This window comes from Narcine bancroftii, chromosome 13 (assembly GCF_036971445.1).
Source record: "Narcine bancroftii isolate sNarBan1 chromosome 13, sNarBan1.hap1, whole genome shotgun sequence".
Classification (NCBI taxonomy): Eukaryota; Metazoa; Chordata; class Chondrichthyes; order Torpediniformes; family Narcinidae; genus Narcine; species Narcine bancroftii.
The window spans coordinates 64,505,343-64,524,170 of NC_091481.1; the positions used below are offsets into that span (position 1 = coordinate 64,505,343).

At 43.4% G+C, this 18,828-nt stretch overlaps 1 protein-coding gene across 3 annotated transcripts in view; it reads left to right on the forward strand.

Moving 5' to 3' along the window:
- The window catches only part of LOC138748613 (oxysterols receptor LXR-beta-like), a 45,583-nt gene that overhangs the window by 21,828 nt on the left and 4,927 nt on the right, over positions 1–18,828 (forward strand). The window contains exons 7-9 of one of the 3 annotated variants that reach the window (XM_069909110.1): positions 2,149–2,328; positions 10,700–10,799; positions 18,680–18,793. In XM_069909110.1, the coding sequence (XP_069765211.1) occupies positions 2,149–2,328; positions 10,700–10,799; positions 18,680–18,793 (394 nt within the window). The remainder of the gene's footprint in view (positions 1–2,148; positions 2,329–10,699; positions 10,800–18,679; positions 18,794–18,828) is intronic. The other 2 variants (XM_069909111.1, XM_069909112.1) reach the window with 2 other exon arrangements.

The following is an 18,828-nucleotide window of genomic DNA, read 5'->3' on the forward strand; positions in this document are numbered from 1 at the left end:
TTATTATTTTATTTTAATTTTTTTGCCGTTGCTTGAGGCTGCTGGTTGCTTGAATCCCAGACACCAGGTGTTTTTTTTTTACTGTACTTTACCAGAAAGTGGTAAATCTGTGGTATTTGTTGCCACAAGCCGTTGCAAAGGTCGTCATTGCCTGTATTTATGTAAGAGATTGATAGGTTCTTGATAAGCCAAGGCATCAAAAGTTATGGGGAGAAGGCCAGGCAGTGGGGTTGAGTGGGAAAATGGATAAGCTCGTGATTGAATGGTGGGGTGGACTCGATGGGCTGAATGGCCTATTTTTGCTCTTATGACTGCAAAGATCTTTGTTCCAAGCTTCTGTTTACCAGACCTGGTAGTGTCCCTTGTAAAGTTTCAGTTTACCAGAGGTTGTAAATCTCCTCCAAACTCTATTCAGTGCATTTTCACCCCTCCTGTAACCATACACAAACTCAAGGTGTGTTCTAACCAGTGTTGCATAGACTGTTAGCAGAACCTCTTCACATTACATTCTGACCTTCAGTCGATGTAGGAAAGCAGAATTATGCATTTTTCTTTCTTCCCATCCATTCCCTCTATCCTAAACACCAGGCAACTTTCAGTTTAAAAAAAAAGACATTTGCATCAATAACAGTTGATACATTCTAGTCACACTTTTGGAAGGGTGCAAGGCCTGCCTTACAAAGCAAAGGCAGAAAGGGCAAGAGTTGACCCCGTAACAGAGTAAATCAGGAAATATGATTGAGTTATTGTGTTTTGATAGAGAGGGACTGTTCTCTTAGAGTAAAGGGTGATATAGGTTTCAGGTTTGCATCAGAAATGCATTGCCTGACTGGCTGGTGGGAGTGGATTCAGATATTGCTTGATATTCGGTATGCTGTAAAACAGAAAAAGGGAAGTGCAGAGGAAGTGGGACAAGTGGTAAACTAAAATGGTCTCAAAGAGCAAGAGCAGCTTCCAATGCTATGACCATTTTAGAATATTGTGGAATCTTTTAAAACCTTGGATCACTTCGAAGGACATCGCAGCCAAATAAGTGAGGTAACTTATGTGGGTGTGGGCTGAGTAGATGGAGGTTGAGGGGAAGTCATGTTTTTTTTGGGAGTGATGTGGCTAGTGTAGCGGTTATGCTGACACAGCACCAGTGACCTGAGTTCAAATCCGGCACCATCTGTGAGGAGTTTGTTAGCGTGCTGTATGTCTAAATTAAAAATCGACTTTCAAAGTGACCAATTCTCATTTCCAGGCTTGCCTATCACAGCTTGAATTCTTGGAGTTGCGCCCACCATTAAATCATGCAAGATAAGGAAGGCCAGGCCTGAGAATCGGTGGAGTGGATAAACCACCGAGGGTGTGACAGTCAACAAGCTCGTGTAGTTCAGCACCCAATGAAGAAGAGGCGTCCACTCCTATCTCTTTCACCAGATGGTTTACAGAAAGTGCAATAGTTTGCAATGAGCTGAAACCCCTTTTACAAGTCTACCTGTGGGAGATATCAGCGACTTAGCCAGAAGACAGGCGGCGCTGTTAGTGCAGCGCTAGGTACCAGGGTTCAAATCTGGTGCTGTCTGTAGGGAGTTTGTACATTCTCCCCATGTCTGCGTGGGTTTCCTCTGGGTGCTCCAGTTTCCTCCAACCAAGGTTGTAGGTTAATTTGGGCGTAGTTGGGCAGCACGGGTTTAAATGGCCAGAATAGATTTCTGCTGTGCTGTGAATAAAATTAAAAATTCTCCCACACGAGAAGACGACACTCTTGCACTGTGTTTATAATTGGACTTTTCTTATACCCTGCACTATTTGACTACTGTAACACTACTTCCTACACTCTGCCTTATCTATCTATGTTCTCATAATTACATCACCTATTGTAGGAGTTACGTTGCCTGATAGCATGCAATTTGAAGGTTCTTGTTGCACTTAATCAAAAAAACCCTTCCTTCAAACGAGCAGAAGTGCTTCATTGGTTTAGATGATGTGCTCAAGTCTTGGTGTGGGGCTTGAACTCACAATCTTCCAACCAGGAAGCTAAGTGCGAAACCCGCTGACCTTGGACTTTCTTGCTGCTCATGTAAGGGAGTTCATGCTGTGCACTTGCCAAAGGTGGTTCCTGAATCTGTGCAGCATTTTACCTTGCCTTCTTTCCCTCCCCAGCCCTGGCCACAAAATAATGACCCCCACAACCGGGAGACGCGGCAGCAACGTTTTGCTCATTTTACGGAACTGGCGATCATCTCAGTCCAAGAGATTGTCGACTTTGCCAAACAGATCCCAGGCTTTCTCGACCTGTCACGGGAGGACCAGATTGCACTACTGAAGGCATCCACAATTGAGGTGAGGCAGAAGGAAAGGTTTTTATCATCAACCTGTGGTGTGAGAGTGGAGTTAAATAAGAAACTGCAGATGCTGGGGTCTAGTGCAGTGTTGGAGAAACTCAGCAGGTCAAGTAGCATCCATAGGAAGCAAAAGGCAGACAACATTTCGGGCCTGAACCCTTGGTGTTCATTAGTGTTAAAAGGAAGAAGGATCTGTTGGTCAACTTGTGCTTGATTTTGTGTTCATTATTATCTTAATATTTACAAAACAGTCCTCAATCTACAGTCTTTTTTAATTTTTTTAAAATTTTTCACGCTATGAACCATATTAACTAAAATACACACAAACATTTCCCTCTTGAATATACACAGTGTCATTTTCTCCCTTTCCCCCCCCTCCCTTCCCTTCCTCTTTCCCATCCCCCTCCAAACCCATTAAACATTCAACGTATACAATACAATAAACCCATTAAACAATGACATCACACAATGTAAATAAACAAGAAAATTGTATCATCTACTTTTACACACTGGGTCATTTCGTCTTCTTCTCATTCTATCATTTTAGGGGGTGGAGGTCTGTGGTAAGCCCTCTCTGTTGTGTTCCATGTACGGTTCCCAAATTTGTTAAAATAATGTGACTTTATTTTTTAAATTATATGTTATTTTTTCCAATGGAATACATTTATTCATTTCCATGTACCATTGCTGTACTCTCAGGTTCTCTTCTGATTTCCAGGTTACATTTTTTTGATACAGCTAAGGCTATCATTATAAATCTATTTTGTGCTTCATCCAATTTGAGGCCTAATTCTTTACTTCTTGTATTACTTAGAAGAAAGATCTCTGGATTTTTTGGTATGTTACTTTTTGTGATTTTATTTAATATCTGATTTAGATCTTCCCAAAACTTTTCCACTTTCTCACATGCCCAAATTGCATGTACTGTTGTTCCTGTTTCCTTCTTACAGCGAAAACATCTGTCTGATACTGTTGGGTGCCATTTATTTAATTTTTGGGGCGTGATATATAACCTGTGTAACCAATTATATTGTATCATGCGTAACCTCGTGTTTATTGTAATTCTCATAGTTCCGGAGCATAGCTTTTCCCATTTTTCATTTTTTATCTTTATGTTTAGATCTTGGTTTGATATATATCCATTTACTGTCACCTTTGCCAATGGTCCCGTAAATAATGCTTTAATCCAATTAATATATTTCTCTGGTAGGTTGAACCTCTGTAGTACTTTGAATAAATAATTCCATTCTACTCTGTTAAAAACTTTCTCTGCGTCTATAGCAACCGCCACTGTTGGCATCTTATTTCCTGTACTGCATGGATTAAGTTAATGAACTTACAGACATTGTCCGTTGTTTATCTTTTCTTAATAAATCCAGTTTGATCTAGTTTTACTATTTTTGGTACACAGTCGGCCAATCTGTTTGCTAATAGTTTTGCTATTATCTTATAATCTGAGTTAAGTAGAGATATTGGTCTATACGAAGCTGGTGTTAGTGGATCATTCCCCTTCTTTGGTATTACTGTAATTATTGCTGTTTGACATGAATCTGGCATGTTTTGTGTTTCTTCAATCTGGTTCATTACTTCCAGGAGAGAAGGAATTAATAAGTCTTTAAATGTTTTATAGAATTCTATTGGGAGTCCGTCCTCTCCAGGTGTTTTATTGTTCGGTAGCTTTTTTAATATATCCTGTATTTCCTCTATTTCAAATGGTTTTATCAATTTGTTTTGCTCCTCCGTGCAATTTCGGTCGTTCAATTTTAGCTAGAAACTCATCTGTTTTGTCTTCTTTCCCTTTGTTCTCAGTTCGGTATAATTGCTCGTAGAATTCCTTGAAGTTTTCATTGATCTCTGTTGGGTTACACGTAATTTGTTTGTCCTTTTTCCTTGATGCCAATACCATTCTTTTAGCTTGTTCTGCTTTAAGCTGCCAAGCTAGTATTTTGCGCTTTTTTTCTCCTAGCTCATAATACTTCTGCTTTATCTTCATTATGTTCTTCTCCACCTTGTACTTTTGTAGTGTTTCGTATTTTATTTTTTTGTCTGCCAATTCTCTTCTTTTTGTTGTATCTTCCCTTGTTTCTACTTCTTTTTCTGTACTTACTATCTCCCTTTCCAGCTGTCCAATCTACAGTCTCGATGCAAGGTTCTGGCCTGAAACATCGATAGTTCTTTTCTCCCACAGTTACTGCTCGAGCCACTGAGTTTCTCCAGCAGAGTGCTTTGCTCTTGGTGTCAGCATCTGCCGTCTCTTGTACACTGCCAATCTACGTTATGGACTACGATTCTTTCTAAGTGCAAGCTCTTTATTTGAATTAGCCATTCTCCAAGCAGGAGGCAAGTATTGGGAGAGAAGGTGCATGTTTTCCCTTGTGGTACCAGAGCCGGCAACTTTATTGTGGGTGTTGATATGAACCATAAATCGAGGAAAAACAGAAACATTGATTGTTTCTTAAAACACAGAATACCAAAGTAGTTGTCATCCAAGTTGTGGTATAAGGACTGTAGCCGGGACACTATGGACAATGATTACAAAAGAAAAGTTCATGATGGCACAAAACCAGTGAGCTTTACCATGGAGCTCAGAGGGTTAAGGGTGACCTGATAAAGGATTAGGAAAGGTTATTATTCTGCAAATAGTGGAAGATTGGGTCCAAAGGTTGGTAAAACTAATGAGTGCCAACATCTAATAGAAAACAGAATTAAAGGGGACGTTCAAGAAACCTGTAGTTAGAATGCAGAATTCTCTCACTTGAATTGAAGCAGAACCCATAGGTTAGGGAATTAGATCGGCTGGATAAAAACTATTAAATAGCGATCGCCATTGATCAGGTCACCTGCACTCTCGCTGTTAAAATTACAGTAACTTTAATTTATAGATCACCTTCAACTGAGCAAACAGGAACATTGTCAAACGAAGCTGAGTAAAGATATGCGGGGGGTAAATGACCAGAAACTTAGACATTGGCCCTTGTATTGCTGAGAAAGACATGGAGAGCATAAGAGCCTTGATGTGTACAGGAGCAGCTGACAATAGTGGGAAAGTTACATTGCTGTCATGAAGAAGAAGCCGCAATAAATACAACCCAGAAATTCAGGGCCTATAGGACGAAAAAGAGAAATGGTGGCACCACTGGACCTGGGGAGAGCAGGGAGTGAAGCCTCAGCATTCCTCGGCAGCATCCAACCACCTGGTCTTAAAGTCGATGGCTCCACACAGGCCTGTTAAAGGAGGGAGTTTTTAAAATCATGCAATCGCGGGTCTGTGCCCAATGTGGTAGTGCCACCACGAGGAGTTTCAGGTGCTGGGGGACCAACGGATCAGTGCAGGGCTCCAGAAACGGGAAAAACACTTCCCCCCCCCGCCCCACCACCCCATACCGTTTGAGAAGGAGAACCAGAGGAGATGACCCTACACTGATGGTGACCACAGCAGTAGACAAGTGAGGAGCCCAGCAGCTGAAGGATCCATACTGGCTGCAGGCATCTCACGGTCGACGGACCCACATGGGCTGCTGGAGACTGGCTCATTGGAACCGGGATTTGAGAGGGTGCTGAGGGCCCCCAGAGGGCCTCAGGAGCTGAAGGGTTCCTGATCACGTCGAGAGTTTGGATCTGGAGGTCTGTGTGGCTTCAGAGGCTGCGGGAGCACTGGAGGCAAATCCACGGACACTCAGTGATTCTGAAGGGACTCTCTTTTGCTTCTCTTACTGTAAGGGGTACTGGACAATACTAATGGCAATTTTTTTTGTCTTCCTTACAGCAGATTGAAGGAAATTTTCTGTTTTATTACACATTAAAAGAATTTTGAATCATAGAGCACAGGAAAGGGCTCACCTTTGGCCCACTTATCCATACTGACTGTGCTACCTCCCGATGCTAACCCCATTTACCTGCAATAGGCCCATACCTCTCCTCCCTGTCTAAATGCTTTCCACATTCTAACTGTATCTGCCTCCATCACCTCCTCCAACAACTCTTTCCTTCTGATGTGAAAACTTGCCCCTCAGTAAATTGTGTCTGGACAAATTAAATTCTGTCCACAGTATTATAAATGCCTGATACCAGTGAACTTGGAGGAGTGAGAAGTGAGACTGGACTGTGAATCAAAGAACTTTCCTGAACTTGTACACATTGCATGCATGTGCACTTAAAATGAGAAGGGAGTTATTAGGTTAAGTTAATAGTCATGTTAAATTTTGATCCTGTTTTTATGTTTTAAAATACATTAAAAGCAGCTTTTGTTTAAGTAACCAATTGTCGGTGAATTTCTATTGCTGCTGGGTTTTGGGGTCCTCTGGACTCGTAACATGGTCACTTAATCGTGGATTCAAGATTCAGCACACAAATACATAATTTTTTAAGATGTGAGGAGTGTAACAACATTCTAACTGGGGCAGCACAATTGGGCTAGCAGTTAGCGTAACACCTTTACAGCCCCAGCGATCGGGACCAGGGTTTGAATCACATGCTATCTGAAAGGAGTTTGAATGTTCTCCCTGTGTCGGTGAGGGTTTTCCCCGGGGGCTCCGATTTCCTCCCACCCTTCGAAATGTACGGGGGTGTAGGTAAATTGGGCAGGCATTGACTCATGGGCTGAAATGGCCTGTTACTTGTGCTGTATGTCTAAATTTAAAATTTAGGGTCTGACTCAAGCAAAGGACAAATTCCTGAGTAATGAAGATTAATGCTGAGAGGGTGCAGAGAAGATGTAATCATGTGGGTCCAGGCAAGAATGATTTCATTGGAGTGGCACAGTTAGTGTACAGTTTGAAACATAGAAACATAGAAGATAGGAGCAGGAGTAGGTCATTCGACCCTTCGAGCCTGCTCCGCCATTCAACGAGATCATGGCTGATCTTAAAGTTCAGTACACCGTCCCCGCCTTCTCTCCGTAACCTTTAATGCCCTTATACTGAAGAAATAGATCTAATTCCCTCTTAAATAGATTTAATGAACCTGCCTCTACTGCCCTCTGTGGCAATGAATTCCACAGATTCACCACCCTCTGGATATAGAAATTCCTCCTCATCTCGCTATTTACAGCATCAATGACCCAGGTTTGAATTGAACGCTCTCTGTAAGGAGTTTGTACGTTCTCCCTATGTCTGTGTGGGTTACCTCTGGGTGCTCTAGTTTCCTCCCACCCTTCAAAATGTACCCGGGTTGTAGGTTAATTGGGGTATTTGTGCACTATGGGCTCGTGGGCCAGAATGGCTTGTTACGCTGCGTATGTCTAAATTTAAAAACTGCAGGGTTACACTGGGGAAGCTGGTGTAATAGTGGTTGAGAGGAGACTTGATGGAAGGTTTAACAGGGTAAACCGATAGAAACCATTTCCATCAGAGGATGGTTTAAGAAGCAGGTGACCCAGATTTAAATCTTGTACAGTCAAACCCTGTTACCTGGAATTCAAGCAACTGACAGCCTCAAGCAACCGGTTAAAAAAAATAGTGGAAAATAAATGAGTAAAGAATACGGAAGTTTAAAATTGGCACACCCCACAGTTCGTTCGCCAGTTACGCAATACGCAGTCTGAAGCAACCAGAAAATTCACTTATCCAGCATCTAACAGGTACCAGGGGCTTTACTGTACAATGCACAAAGGGAGATGAATGAAAGAATTTGTGTGCACCATCGTGGTAACATCAGGTGAAAAAGGACCCAGTGACTCTTTCAGAGAGGACTTGGATGGAGAAAGCATAGTTTACTGGGCTGTGGCGAAGACCGGGAGATGAGATGGGCAGGATTGCTACCCTTGGTCGACACACACCCGTTATGCCTTCGTCGACACTGTATGATTTCTATAAAATTGAAACCATACTATTTACTTGCAAGAATGATAAGAGGCCACTTAAACCTTGGGACGCAATTCTAAAGAAATGAGGGCAGGGTGATTTGGAAATGGACGTATGGTAGCAGTGAGAAGGCTGATTGAAAAGGGATACAAGATTCTTGGCTTTAAATGTAGCAACAGAGGGTACAATCATAAAAACCTTTAATAAACATTCAGAAACCTTTTAACTGGAATAGTGTGTAAGGGTTATGTCTGGATCCGGAAGTGGTGATATGAAAATGCATTAATATTCCATTCTCTGTTTGGACCACCCATTAGGGTTAACCCTATCACCTGATTACAACCTCTCAGTTGTAGATTTTCACTTGCTTGCAGCAGTGCTTTGTAACATGTAAACTGTCTCCCACATGATGGCTCATTCACTGGCCAGGGCTGCTGCTAAGATGCAGAACATCACAAACCCTTGACTTCTCCTTCAACCCTGTAAGTCAGATTACAGGCCTGTTCACTTTCAGAACATATGACTGAACTTACCAGCACAATAAGGGTTAACAGCATTGCCAGTGAATTTCAGGAAATTTAAAGTCACCCATCAAACAGGGATTGGTTTCCATTGGAAAAATGTGGTGTCCAGGTGACTGTCCTGCAGGTCTGTTACAAGGATCAATAATTTGTCTCTGGCCGACAGCCTGCTGCTGCTCTTGAACCCAGGCAACTGTGCACCGTGACAAGGGTGGATACCAGAAATAACATTGTAATTGGAAAAGTTTGTTTTATTCTCCATTAAATTCAGTATCTGAACCATTGATTAGGAAAAGTGAGTTCAGATCCAACCATGAGAGATGGGAATATAAATTTGAGTAATTAAGTAACTGGAAAAAGGCTGGGCTCTGTAACCATGAGATAATTGTAAATACCCATTTGATAACAAAATCTGGTTCACTAATTTCTTGCAGACAAGGAGGTCAGTTGTCTTTACCCGTTAATGGCTTCAGTTCCAACAATCTAATAATGTGACTCTAAACAGGGAGTCTCCTCAGGACAATTGGGGATGGACAATAAATGCTTTGGTTTCCATGAAGTCCACTTCCCACAAAAATATAAATAAGTGAATACATTGACTAAAGTGCTAGAGTCACGGTAAATGTGTCCACTCTACTCCCACTATTTGTAAAAATAGTTCCACATCATTTTAAAGATTCAAGATTATTTTATTGTCATGTCATAAGACAGAAAATGTGATATTACACAAAATTGCCTTTAGTCTACCTTAAGGTAGACAAAGATTTGCCATCAGCAGAAATTACCCAGCGCACCTTACAGTCAGAGAAAGAGAAGCAAAAGAAAGTGTCTCCCACCCACCCCTCCCCCCGAGTCACTGAGTGTCTGTAGATTCACCTCCAGCACCCCCCGCAGCCTCTGAAGCTGCAGAGACTTCAGTCCAAACCATCGGCAAACCGAGCTTCAGACCCAAACCTCGGACATGGTCAGGAAGGCCTCAGCGCCTGAGGTCCCTTGGGTGCCCCTCCCACCCTTGGCCCCCTGTCACTCCCTGGTACCTCTTCAGCCAGTCTCCTGCAGTCCGCAGCCTAGATGAGTCCTTTGACCACGTTGCTCGAGCCTGTATGGGATCCTCGCCTTTGTGGTACCTCCTAAAAAATGTACAGCGCAAGGATACCAGGGCATCATGCAACCCAAAACTTGGTCCTACAGCCCATCATGCGATTGAATACCCAATTTAATGGAACACTGAACCAGCAACCGGAACTTTGCTTTTTATGCTGAAACAATGCAAGGTACCGTTTGAATGTTTTTAGTGTTTAAATGGGAGTTTGATGGTTGCTGCAGACTTGGTCCAATTCCCTACTGTATTCCTCCCTGGCTCCAGGCTAAAAGAGAAACAGCCACAGTTTAACATCTTACATGAAAGGGCAGCACTCCCAATGCTGCTCCCGCAGTTGGATCTCACCTTAAATTTACCACTGCAGGTGAATTTTGAACCACTGAGCCAGAGGTAGAGCATGGGGGTAGAGAGAACCATAGAACATTAGAGCACAGAAAACAGGCCCCTTGGGGCTTCTAGTCTGTGCCAAACTATTATTCTGCCAAATCCCACTGACCTGGACCCATTCCATATCCCTCCCATCTATGTAGCTGTCCAAATTGTTCTTGAGGGTTAAAATTGAATCTGCATTTACCACTTCAGCTGGCAGCTCATTCCACACTCCCACCACTCTGTGTGAAGAAATTTCCCCTAATGTTTCCCCTAAACCTCTCCCCTTTCACCCTTAACCCTGGTCCTCCAGTTTGCATCTCACTTTCTCTCAGTAGAAAAAGCCTACTTACAATTACTCTGTCTTTACCCCTCATAATTTCAAATGCCTCTATCAAATCTCCCCTCATTCTTCTACGCTCCAGGGAATAAAGTCCTAACCTGTTTAACCTTTCTCTGTAACTCAGTTCCCCTAAACTTCTCCCATAAAAACTTAACCTAAGTCTTCTGGTTTGTTTGTCGAAGAAGGGAGCAAGACGAGGGTTCCTTATGGCTGTGTGGCCTTTTCCCTTGCAGATCATGCTGTTGGAGACTGCTCGGAGATACAATCACGAGACAGAATGCATCACCTTCCTGAAGGACTTCACGTACAGCAAGGACGACTTTGCACGAGCTGGTGAGGCCAGTTTTCCCACCCCTCTCATTGCGACTGTGCAGGGTAGACGTCGCACCCTGGGTTTGTCCCATTCGAACCTCCCTCCCTCCATCCAGGCACGGAAGTTCCAATAGCTTAGTGGTTAGAACACAGGCCTTGTAAACCAGGGGTCATGAGTTCAATCCTCACTGGGGCTTTATTTCTGTGAGGGGTGCTTGACAAAATGGTGACTGTCTTCCTTACAGTAGACAAAAGTGAAAGAATTTCATGTATATTACATTCTAAATGTAACCCTTTCCTTTTTACAGTCTGCCCATTCTCCTCCCCCCAACCCTGCCTGTCTTTATCTGATCAAACCTCTGACACCATGTCCCCACTGAGGCCCTGTCAAGCTAGGGCAGGTCCTCTCTTCACTTGCGGCACAACTTTCTCTCACTGTGCTGTAATGCTGTGTTTATTACAGAGCAGTGATCCAATCCAGCTGAAATATTTACAATTACTTTGGAGCAGCCATTCTCAATGGATGCACAGCCTGGGGGCCACAGCACTTTTCTTTAAAGAATATTTTTTTAAATTTAAATTTAGACATACAGCATGGTAACATGCCACTTTGGCCCATAAGCCTGTGCCACCCAATTAACCTACAATCCCTGGTACAATTTGAATGGTGGGAGGAAACTGGAGTCCTGGGGAAAACCCATACAGACACAGGGAGAATGTACAAACTCCTTACAGACAGTGCGGGATTCGAACCCCAGTCCTGATCTCGATAACCGCCACGCCAACTGTGTCACCGCGGTAAAAGCATTTTCTTTTCACCTCATGTTACATACAGTGAATATTTTAAATCTTTTAAAATCTAAGTCCAGAAGAAACGAAAACTTGACTGCTTCACAGGGAAGGGGGCCCACAAACTTCAGAGTCCTAGGAGGGCCATGGCCGAAAAAAGGTTGAGAATGGCTGATTTAGAGTCACAAGGAAACTTTTTTTTAAAATAAGTCAGTCGCGTAGTTTTCCTGAGGTTATTTACACTGAAAGCGGGGGAATTTTGAGCGGATTTGGTTTTGGTGCTGGTGAAATAGACCTGCCACTAGAGGGCACCAGAGACTCCAGGAGACAGACACGAGTGACGGCAGGATTCTGAAGCAAAAGCGACAAATCATGTTTCACTCTATTTACAAACCACCCAGGATAGTCACGACATTTTGGACAGCACCATGAGCATAACCGTATTATAGCGCCAGTGACCTGGGTTCAGATCCCGTGCTGCTTGTAAGGAATTTGTACATTCTCCCCGTGCCCGCGTGGGATTCCTCTGGGCGCTCCGGTTTCCTCCCACGTTCCAGGTGTATGGGGTTAGTAGGTTAATTGGTCACATGGCTGGGCTGGAATGGCCTGTTACCTATGATGTACCTCTAAATTAAATTAACATGACAAAATATTTATATTTTGAGGTGATATTTCCCTGCTCTGCATTTTGCAAATCCCGTGTTCTTTTATTCACGTGCTCCAACACTACAGATTCCACTCAACCAGCTAACCTTGTTTATGCCTGATCCACATGGTCACCTTGTCAGAGACAACCCATTCTTCTACCCTCCCTGCACTTTATTTTGTTTCTTTCCCAGTTCAGATGGGGGTTGGGGGGTTGGGTCTTTGACTCCATTTTAAATTTAGGTTTTATTTACTACATCGTGGGAGCCAATTCGGCCATTGAAATCTGTGCTGCCCAATTAACTTACTGACCCCGTCCGTTTTTTTGAAACTGAGGGGAGAAAACCGGAGCACCTGGGGAAAACGCACACAGGTCACCGGGAGAACGCACAAACTCCTCACAGTGCCGGGTTTTTACCCAGGACATGCTCACCGTTGCGGTGACCGTGCCACTAATTTTTCCCACAGATGCGACCGGCCCTGTTGAGTGTTCCCAGCATTTTCTGGATTTAATTGTTTTTTTACATTTCCAGCACATGGCAGTGTTTGGAAACCACACCCCAGTTGCTCTGTGTCCTGGGTTCACGGGCAGGCACTTGGAGCAGCTTGTGGTCAAGGGGGAAGCTGTCTTTTTGGAGCTCTTCACCTTTCAGTAGCTGGCTGTTGGAGCCCTGGGGTTCTCATGCTAACTGTGAAAAACACAGCTCACTGATTTAAATAATTTCTCAGTCTATAGGTGAAGCGATATAACCTTTTGTTCAACGTTCTTGCAAGAGCAGGTCTCCTTCAGAGAAGGCACACTCATTGATATTTTATACATTTCTTTGTGTTAATAACCACCTTTGTTAATTGAATTGGTTAGTTAACTGAGGAATTGATATGTTAGCTTAACCTATCTAAAACTGTTCCACTCCTGTCTTAAAGCCCGCCCTTGTATACTTCTCCCATTCCCATGATTTTTTGCGACCCCAACTCTTATTTATCCTTATTCTTATTTGGTATGATGCTTTGTCATATGTTCCCGCTCTTTCACAGTTTTTAAAATATATCAAGTTGGCCTTGCCTGCAATCTCTTGCAGGAACTGTCCTTCTTTTGTATTCTAGCAGACACTCTCCCCCCCCCCCCCCCACCCTCCTTTACTTCTCTCACGTCTCATCTCTGTACAGCCATTGTTAACACTGATTTTTACATTTTTTCTGAAACAGCACTTTGGATAATTCTCACAATTCCCCCTTTTTTCTATTTATCCTGCTGTTCCTGCATCATTGGAGCTAGTACCATAAAATGCCTCCAATTTGGATAACGTCATACCACTAGTTTCTTCCATTTTCTCCAGGCTTTCGTAGTCAAGTCGATACAGCTTATCCCGTGTTGTCCCGTCTTCTACGTCCCTTAATTGCAGTTTCAATAAGCCACTGTGTAAGCCCGCGTACACAGGGTATAATACAACATCCCACACCAGTTAGTGAGGTGTCCACCCTAGAATTTTTCGGCCAACTCCTCAGCCAGGGTGGAGAGGCCTTGCAACTTTTGTAATAGTTCCATCTGGGGCTGTATTGTTTGGGATAAAAGTACAGCATTTTGCACCTAGCATTACACATACTCCTCCTTTCTCTGCTAACATCATGTTTAGCGCTATTCTGTTTTCCCAAGCCACGCGACTGGTGAAGTCCAATTGCTCAATGATCCCCTTTACAGCATGATGGGTATAATTTATAAACCGCTGTTAATTATAGTAAATATAGTTTATCCAATCCACATTTTTATTAATAGATACCCACTAAAAGAGGGTCGACTCAAACCCTGCTGCTATCTGATTATGTGCCTAAAATTCATTAGGTACTCCCCTAGGCATCCCAATTGAATCAATATTTATTACCTTTTCCCGTTCAAATGCCAAGATGAAGGGTATGGCCAATTGAATGATTGCACAGGTGCCCTTCCAATAGGGAGGAAGAATTGGTCTAAGGATTCTGCCTCCGCAGAACCACCATAGATCCGCTCAAGGTACATTCAAGGCTGAGTAGTTCCCTCCCCTCTTCTCCGTCACGTCTCGTACCTTTGTGCATAGTTGGAGCTTTCCTAGGTCCTTCGTGAAGTGTCTTCCTTGTCTTGAAATGCAGGCTGTGTGATTCCCTGACACAGCCCAGAATGCCGGCGGAATCCGGACATCCTCTTCAGAGGAGGGAGCATCAAGGACAGAGATTTACAGGACTGGTTACCCCAGGTCTCTCTACCCTGATACAAAGTCATCATGCACCTCATTCCTTGTCTATCTTTACCCCACCCCGACGGAAGTAGAACCACCTGTGCTATCGGACATCCAGGAGCGCATGCATAGCAATTGCTCTTGTTTAAACTCTTCACCGTATATTTTACCCATTCTACCCAGGCATTTGTATTCCCATAAGTCGTCTGTCTAAGGTCCTCTACCTCTACTATCTTTATTATTTTCGGATCATTGGGTGAAGTTATAGGGTTTCACGTTGGGCATTAAAGTGAAGGTACTATCAGTTGGATTAGTCTTGGATCCTTCAACGATTATTCTAAAACAACACACCAACAGGTCCTTTCCACTGACGTTTATCCCCATTCCAATTTTTTTTTCTCATCTACTCCTTTCGAGTAGGTTTTTCCATTTATTTCCTCAATCCCTGAGCTTCGTTTAATGGACATACAGACTGAATTACACTCTTTGTTCCTGCAGTTTGTGACAAGAGGTCCTCTCTGAATTGATATGACTTTTTACACGAGATCTTGTACTAGCCATCCAGCCCTGGGTCTGGGTAGTCCACCATACATCACTCCAATAGGGTCAGTATCAATTAAGACACATATATTTCTCCTGAACACTATATCATCTCTGACTCTTGATCCCTCCACATTTTATTAAAAATAAAGCATCGAACCCTATCACCTGCAGTTTAGAGCTCTCGGGAATGGGAATGGTGATCTTTACTGGACCTGAGAGCTTGACGATGGATTTCAAACCTCTCCTTACTGGGGTATGAATCCCATCAGCCTAACCCTGATTCCCACTTACCAACCCTATTCAGCATATCCACCACCATCTCATGTTTCTTTCTACCGAAGGAGGAGGGTTGTACATGGGTATTTAACTTATGTTTCACAAACTATTCAAAGTCCTGTTCTAATGACCATCAATGTCTTTTCAACTGGATCTTGAGTGGGTCTTCAGTGCCATGTATGTGCCAAGTTGGTGGCTCAGCAGGGGTCCTCACCGGTCCTTTCACTCTGGTGTGATGTGTCCACCCTTTTTCTGCAGTTCTTATCACCGTCTCAATGGTCAGGAGGGTAGAAATGGTCCCTTCCAACTTGGCTGAAGCTTGGCTTCCTTCCACGTCTTAACCAGAACCCGATCACCTGGTTGTATTTTGTGAACGGCAAATTCGAGCGGAGGTGTCTGGGCCAACAGACCCTTTTTCCTAAAAACAAATAAAGAAGAAGCGAGCGCCAATAGATAGTTCCTTAGAAATTTGTCAGTGACTTGTACAGTAGGCAATTCCCCTTCTCTTCCCAAAAATGGCAGACCGAATAGCATCTCATAAGGGGACAATCTGACATTCCTTTGAGGTGCTGTTCGGATTCGCAGTAATGCTATAGACAAGCATTTAGTCCTGGGTAACTTTGTTTCTAGCACCAATTTGGACAGTCTGATTCATTCGTTCTACCCATCCTGAGGAAGGGGAATGCCATGGGGTATGAAAATCCCATGTTATTTCTAACTTTTGCATTGTTTCTTGAAGTATCCTAGAGGTGAAATACAAGTTTCTAGTCTTTTGTGCATATGAATCTATCCACAGTCGACAATAACCCATCAGTCCCAGGAACTTCCTTAGTTCCTTCTTTGTTTTCGGGAGAACCAGTTCCAATATCCCCTTAATCCTTTTGGGACTAATTTTCCTTTTTCCCTCACTTATTAAGTGTCCCAAATATTTTTCCCCCTTTTCTAACCCCGGTTGTAACCCAGGAGGTTACTTCCAATATCCGTAATGTATAATAATTGCCACATCACTTCCTCATGATCCATTCCGATCATAATGGGCTCCAAAATAGGTACAAAAAATCCTTCCCTTTTTACCCCTGATACCTTTAATTGTTGACTAGTGAATCTAACTCCCTCCAGTATAAAGTTTAATGATGATCTAGTGGCCTCTGTGTCCACCAGAAACATGGCATCCTTTTTGTTGGGTCCCACCTGGAAATTTATCAAAGGTTCCCGGTGGGTCCCGGGAGGAAAAAAACCCCCAGAAGTCATCAGAGGGATAACATCCCTTTCCTTCTTTAATTCGGGACATTCCCGTTTGAAATGTCCCACTTTCCCACAAAAGTAACCCCCTGCCTGCTGGGGTTTCCCAAAACTCAAGTACATCAACATAATAACAACCGGAACATTTCCATCGCTCAATTTCTCTATCAGAGGAGTCCCTCTGGTGGAGTCTAATCTCCTGGATGGAAGGTATAAGGTTCGTTGAGGAGGACTCGTGTTGAACTAAATCTTTGGGGACCCGATCCTGAAAACCTTGCACTGCAGCTTTATCTTCTTTATCTGCTGCCTCATTAAGTTAAGAAATCACATCCTTACCATGGGTATGTACTCAATTTTAAACTGCAAACTAATTGGTATCTTGCGTGGCCCCTTTAAGGGTATTCCTGGCTGTCTTCGTTCTCAGCTCTGTAGTATTCTGCACAAACTGGCTGCGTTATCTCTTCTTCTGGGCTTCCTGCAAATTTGCCTGGCTGGTAGAGGTGGTAGATCTTACATTTTTCGGCCGAGTTCTCTCTGTCCTCACTGAGAACAGCTTAGTTTTTAAACTGTGCCAGTGCAGACAAACGTGTTTTAACAAAAGCTTCTAGAATTTTCCACTGACTTTCTTTAACCTCTTTGTTACAGTGGCCGGATGATTTATCATGGCTCTGGGTTCGAGCACTAACAGTATCCGAAAATACTTTGGGTATTGCTGGCCCAGAGGGGACCACTGCTAGGGGTCTAGAGACGGGCAGATGATATGCTAGTGGTGGTCCTTGGGGGGTCCCCGAGGAGTACTCGGGGTCACTCGTCTCTCCCTCCTCCATCAGCCTTAGGACTTCCATTTGACTACATAGTCTTTGTTTATCCTCCTGTGCAGGAGGCTTCTCCTGTCTACCCTTTGCTATTTTTTTTCCCTTTCCTGATTTTTTCCCGTCCTGCTCCTTTCTATGTGCACGTTCTTTCTGGAGGACATCCATAGGCTTTACTGTCCCCCCTTCTGCCAGTTTTACAGCGTTAGTTTGGCAACTGGGAGCCTATCTCTTTTCTCTCTTGTGCTAACAGGCGTCACTTTCCAATTACCTCTGTAATGAATTCATCATCCCAAGTACTCCCCAACGGCCAGCCTTCTCTCCCAGAAAAATTTTGAATTATATTTTCATCCTCCGGATAGTTGTATCTAGACAATTCCCCATTGCATCTCTCACTCACACACACACACACACACACACACACACACACACACACACACACACACACACACACACACACACACTCTCTCTCTCTCTCTCCGACCCGGACAGGTACCGCCCGACCCTTTCACAGGTCAATTCCCGACCCTCTCGGGTCTATTCCCGACCCTTTCAGATCTACACCACCAAGGTAATACTTAAAAGTCCAGGTTTCGTACCTTGGTCCGTGCACGGAGTTACCTGGTCAACGCCTCTTCGTTTTCCATACTGCTTCACCCAGACTCAGTCCAGTCCTAGTCAATTCATCCAAGGTGACAAGCTCACAAAGTGCCAAGACTGTTCAAACCTGGAACAGGACATGTCTTCTTCATATCCTATAAGCCGTGACCCTTGGAAGATGATGGGAACCTGGACAATCCCCCAAATTGTGAGAAACGCAGCTCACTAATTTAAATAATTTCTCAGTCTATAGGTGAAGTGATATAATCTTTTGTTCAACGTTCTTGCAAGAGCAGGTCTCCTTCAGAGAAGGCACACTCGCTGACATTCAGCAACCTTTTTTTATACATTTCTTTGAGTTAATAATCACTCCTTTGTTAATTGAATTGGTTAGTTAACTGAGTAATTGATATGTTAGTTTAACCTATCTAAAGCTGTTCCGCTCCTCGTCTTAAAGCCCGCCCTTGTTTACTTACTTCTCCCATTCCCATGATTTTTTGCGACCCCAACTCATATTTATTCTTATTCTTATTTGGTATGATGCTTTGTCATATGTTCCCGTTCTTTCACAGTTTTTTAAATATATCAAGTTGGCCTTGCCTGCAATCTCTTGCAGGAACTGTCCTTCCTTTGCATTCTAGCAGAAACCCCCCCCCTTTTCTTCTCTCACGTCTCATCTCGGTACAGCCATTGTTAACACTGATTTTTCTGAAACAGCACTTTGGATAATTCTCACACTAACCTCTCTCAACACCACCTTGTCCTCCTGATTCTCTCTGCTCAGGGTTGCAGTTTGGGTTCATTAACCCGATCTTCGAGTTCTCAAAAGGCATGAGGAAACTACAGCTGGACGATGCTGAGTATGCCCTGCTCATCGCCATCAACATCTTCTCCGCAGGTGACTTGCTTTCATTTCCTTCAGATTAAAAAGTA